General features: G+C 66.3%; 1 protein-coding gene across 1 annotated transcript; it reads right to left on the reverse strand.

The window, feature by feature from the left end:
* Positions 1 to 345: 345 nt before the first annotated feature.
* Positions 346 to 3,348, reverse strand: FAAP20 (FA core complex associated protein 20). Its single transcript, XM_070403880.1, has 4 exons — positions 3,276 to 3,348; positions 2,899 to 3,031; positions 2,526 to 2,815; positions 346 to 802 (listed from the first exon to the last, which is right to left on the reverse strand). Exons 1-4 carry the CDS (start codon positions 3,335 to 3,337, stop codon positions 730 to 732), a joined length of 558 nt encoding a protein of 185 aa, XP_070259981.1. The 5' UTR covers positions 3,338 to 3,348; the 3' UTR covers positions 346 to 729.
* Between the last annotated feature and the right edge of the window lie 1,161 nt (positions 3,349 to 4,509).

Below are 4,509 nucleotides of genomic sequence, written 5' to 3' on the forward strand. Positions count from 1 at the left end.
GGCTGGTCGCCACGTCCTGTGGTTTCGTACAACTAGCAGGGCCGTGGCCCCGCTGTCCTGTGGCCGACACTCGCCCACCACAGCCGGGGCCGCTGTTCCTACACATCATTAAAGACCTTCATGAAAGCGCTTACTCTTGTTATTTTCCTTAAAAGTGTTTCCAGGAAGCAGGTTTTTGTGTGTTCTTTTAAAATATGTTTTAACTGATTTCAGAAAGGAAGGGAGAGGTAGAAACATCAATGATGAAAATCTTTTTTTTTTGTTTTTTTTTTTTTTTCGCTTAAAGTATTACAAAGGGTATTACATAAGTGTCCTTTTTTCCCCCCCGCCCTTGACAAACCCCTACCCTCCCTTACCCCCCAGTGTCTTATGTCCATTAGTTATGCTTATATGCATGCATACAAGTCCTTCGGTTGATCTCTTACTCCCCTCCCTCCTGCCCCCCAACTCTCTCTGGCCTTCCCACTGCAGTTTGACAATCAGTTTGAGGCAGCTCTGCCTCTGTGATGATGAAAATCTTATCAGCTGCCTGCCTCACACTGGGGATGGCGCCCACAACCCGGGCATGTGCCCCGACTGGGAATCGAACTGTGACCTCCTGGTTCACAGGTCGATGCTCAACCACTGAGCCACGCCGGCCGGGCCACAGTGACATGTTTTAATGTGTAGCTTCGGCTTTCTCACGGGCTGCGTGCAGGGCAGTGGTCCTGGCAAGCGGCGTGCGGGCTGTCACCACGCCACGTCTTCCGTGCTGTCCGCCAGGCACTGGGCGAGGTGGCTGTCGATGTCCAGCTGGGCCAACCTGTCAGGAAAAGGTGGGGCGGTCACTCACGGGAGGGAGGCCCTGCCACACGGAGGCAGCTGTCCGGGGCCTCCACTGCACACACCGGCCCTTCGCGAGGACGGAGAAACCCCAAGGGTCCCCCTGGCCGGTCAGAAACGAGCGGAGGTCTGGGAGGAGGGGTCGCCCCAACCAGGAACGGCCTCTCCACGTCCTGTTCTCGGGTCAGAGGCGCTGAGTGCGCCCTGGACAGGTGACATCGGGAGACCCTGTGGGACACGCGTTCTCAGCCTCCTGCGTCCGAGGCTGGGGCACCCTGAGCCCCTGGGGAATTGGCGCCTGCTTAGCTGCTGGAAGCCGAGCCGAGAGCCCATCTGCCCGCGAAGGTAACGCAGGAAGGAGGCCCGACAGCTCCCTGGTCAGGCTGGTCTCCAGCAGTGGCAGAGCCCACCTCAGGCCCATCGAGGGGCTGGGAGACGCCAAGAGCCCTGCAGGCCCGAGGACACCGTGGCCACGCCAGGGAGGAGGTCTGCGGGCAGCCCAGGCGCCCTCTCCCTGCCCGCAGGGGCCTCCCGGCCAAGGCACTGCCAGGACCACAACGATCAACTGGCCACGTTCCGGCCTGGACAGGCCCATCGCGGGAGCCAGAGTCACAGCAGCTGCTGCGGACGACCTTTCGCAGTAACACGAGGGGCAGGGTCACAGCACCCCCGCCCCCGGCCCCCAGGACAGCCACCTCGCCCACACCAGCCCTCTCGTCTCTACTCCACGCTGTTTGGGTACTGCCTGGACCTGGGCAGGGGATGCTGAAGGGGTGCCATCTGAGCTCCCCCCAACACCAGACTCTAAAGATTTGGTTCCAGTAAGATGTCAGAGAGGAGCCTCGATTCTGACTTTTGCCGGGGGTTTCATCTCTGAGTGAGAAACCGTGTCCGCCCCGGCCGAGTGGCTCGGTGGGTTGGGGCATCGTCCAGGGCATCGAAAGGTTGCTGGTTCGGTTCCGGGAAAGCTGATCTGTTTCACATGGATGTTTCTCTCCCTCTCCCTTCCTCTAAGAGTCAATTTTTAAAAAACCCTTAAAAGTAAAAAAGGAAAGCAATCGTGCCTGAGAGCTTCCTGTGCAGGTTTTGTTCTGTGCGTTTGGATCACTGGCTGGAACCTGTGTCACCCTTCACTGTTCCTGCTTCTGGAAGTGCAGGGACGAGGCCACGCAAAATCGGGAGCAGGTCCAGTCCAAACCCTGCTGTCCACTCCCTGCACCCGACCCAGACCCTGCCCAGGTCCTCTCCCCACCACAACCCCATGGCTCCCACCGCTGTGCCCTCCGCTGTGACACCCAGCCCACAGCCGGGCAGTTAACTCAGCTAAGTTGGATTCCAACTCCCTGCTGAGAACGAGGAGTAACAATGGATGTTGGATTTTTAAAACCCGTTTGGCTCAGCGGATAGAGCCTTCGCCTGCGGACTGAAGGGTCCCAGGTTCGATTCCGGTCGAGGGCACCTGCCCGGGTTGCGGGCTGGATGCAGTGTGTGGGGGGCGTGCGGGAGGCAGCCGATCCATGATTCTCTCATCATTGATGTTTCTCTCTCTCCCCCCTCTCTTCCTTTCTGAAGTCAATAAAAATACATTTCTTTTACAAAATAAGTTACTTGGAAAGTCTAAAGCCCAACTCGGGCACCTCTTAGCCTAAACGTGGCTGGTCCCAGGTGGCAGCAGAGGGGGACGCCCAGGGCAGGGCACTCACCCGGGTGCGAAGTCGACCTGGCACATGGGGCAGCTCTGCAGCGTCTGCGCCCCGTCCTCTGCCGGCCGCCCCTGGACCTGGGGCACCTCGCGGGGCTCCGGCGGGGGGCATCCCGGCAACGACGGGGCGGGGGACCCCGGGCGCCCGCCGGCCCCGCGGAGCAGCCGGTAGGAGCAGCCGGAGCCCCCTCCTCTCCGCGGGGCCGGCGGGAAGGGCGTCCAGGGGAAGGTCTCGGGTCCCACGGTGAAGGCCTCAGGGGGCGCGGTGCGCTCGGGGTCCTGCCTGGGCTCCTGCGAAGCGGGGTGCTCAACGGCGATCCGCCCGGAGCTCCCCCCCAACCCCCGCCCGTCACCCGCGGCCCCGGCGCACGCACCTCGGCGGGAAAGGCGGGCAGCGGCGGCAGCTCGCCGTCCACACCCAGGTCCGCGCTCGCCGTGCGCACCAGCTCGGCCCACAGCCGCGCGCGCTCGCCGTCCTCCAGGGGCCCGGGGCGGGGCCTCGGGGGCCTGGGCGGCACCGGGTGGGGGACCGAGGGTCAGCGGAGGGGGGCACCGGCCGGGGGGCAGTCCGCGCGGGGCACGGGGGCAGCCGGGAGGAGCGGGCCGGGGCGGGAGGGGCGGGGAGAGAGCCCAGGGGGAGGCGCGGGCCGGGGCGCGCACCAGGACGCACGTGGGGGAGGGACACTGGGCCGCCCACCCGGTGCTCCCCACTTCCCACCTGCCCCCCTGAGGCCCCACACCCCGGCCTCACCCGCCCCCGGAGGGCAGCCTCCGGCGGCTCAGTCGAAGCCGAGGCCTCCGCGGCGCCTCCATGCTTCCCGGAGCCGGCGGGTCCGGCGGAAATGCCGGGGGACCCCGCCCCCGATGTTGGCCCCGCCCCCGCCCAACACTGGCCCCGCCCTCGGCCCTGGCCCCGCCCCCAATGTTGGCCCCGCTTCCACCGAGCATCCACCCCGGCCTTGGATCCCCCCTCGGACGCCTGCAGGACCGGGCGCAGCGGATCCCACCCCCGCGCCGACCTGACCCGACCTCCCCCGCCCGCGCGCTGGATCGCGTCCCCCGGGGCCCTCGCCTGCCCGCAGGCCCTGAGGTGCCCTGGCCTCTGTGACAGTCAGAGCAGGTGTCCCGACCCGACCTTCAGGGAGACTGAGGCCGGATTCCCTCCTGCACCGCAGAGCGGGCCCGGGGGCGGCGGGGGGGGGGCGTCCTATCCCCCAGGAACCATGATTCCGCGGAGGAAGGGGTGCGCGGCGGGAGCGAGGCCCGCGAGGAGGAGGCGGGGCAGGCAGTCACGCTGGGTCTCCCACCCCATCCCCTCCAATCAGAGCCCCCCCACCCCCCTCACCCCTTTCCCGCCTGCGGGACAGCCAAGCCTCAGCTTCCAGCTCTGCAGACCCCGCTGGCCTTCCCACCGGGGTGACACAGCCCAGGGCCTGGGCCTGGGGGTGGAGAGCCTGGGGGGCCTGGGGATGCAGGGCCTGGGCGGGGCTCCCCTGATTCCGGGCGGCCCATCACCCAGCCACCCCTGGATGGCCACTTGGTGGCAGCAGAGGCCCAGGCACCCTCTGCCACTCCCGACCTGGCAGAGCCCGGCCAGTGGGCCTGAGGTGGCCCTGGGATGAGGACACCGGGAGGGTGTGCAAGGGTGGGAGGCGGGCGGCTGCTCCATGTGGACACAGCAGCTGTCACTTGGGGGCTGGGGCTCAGCCGTGTCTGTCTCCCCAGCCAGCAGTGGGGCTCCGCTCTGCACCCATTCTGCAGGGGCTCCCCGGGCCCCTCCCCCAGAGCCTCCGGTGGCTGGAGGACAGCCCCTCAGCGAGTCAGTCGGCTGTGGCTGGAGCTCTGGCTCAGGCCCCTGGACGGTGAGGGGCACCGTCCGGCCATGGCAGGTGCCAGCTGACCGAGGACTCCCCGACAGCTGTGCCCGGGGTTCCCTGCCCAGGTCCCAGCTGCCCTGGCTTCAGAGCCTGTCCTGGAAGTGTCAC

This window comes from Myotis yumanensis, unplaced genomic scaffold (genome assembly GCF_028538775.1).
Source record: "Myotis yumanensis isolate MYYU_CA2020_CCGP unplaced genomic scaffold, mMyoYum1.0.hap1 SCAF_2, whole genome shotgun sequence".
Classification (NCBI taxonomy): domain Eukaryota; kingdom Metazoa; phylum Chordata; class Mammalia; order Chiroptera; family Vespertilionidae; genus Myotis; species Myotis yumanensis.

Excerpts from the sequence above, each read along its gene's own strand:
- FAAP20 (XM_070403880.1), bottom strand. The coding sequence starts at position 3,337 with ATGGAGGCGCCGCGGAGGCCTCGGCTTCGACTGAGCCGCCGGAGGCTG. Across the intron at positions 3,032-3,275 it reads AGGCTGCCCTCCGGGGGCGG|GCCCCCGAGGCCCCGCCCCG; the intron begins GTGAGGCCGGGG and ends GGTGCCGCCCAG. Across the intron at positions 803-2,525 it reads CAGGTCGACTTCGCACCCGG|GTTGGCCCAGCTGGACATCG; the intron begins GTGAGTGCCCTG and ends TTTTCCTGACAG.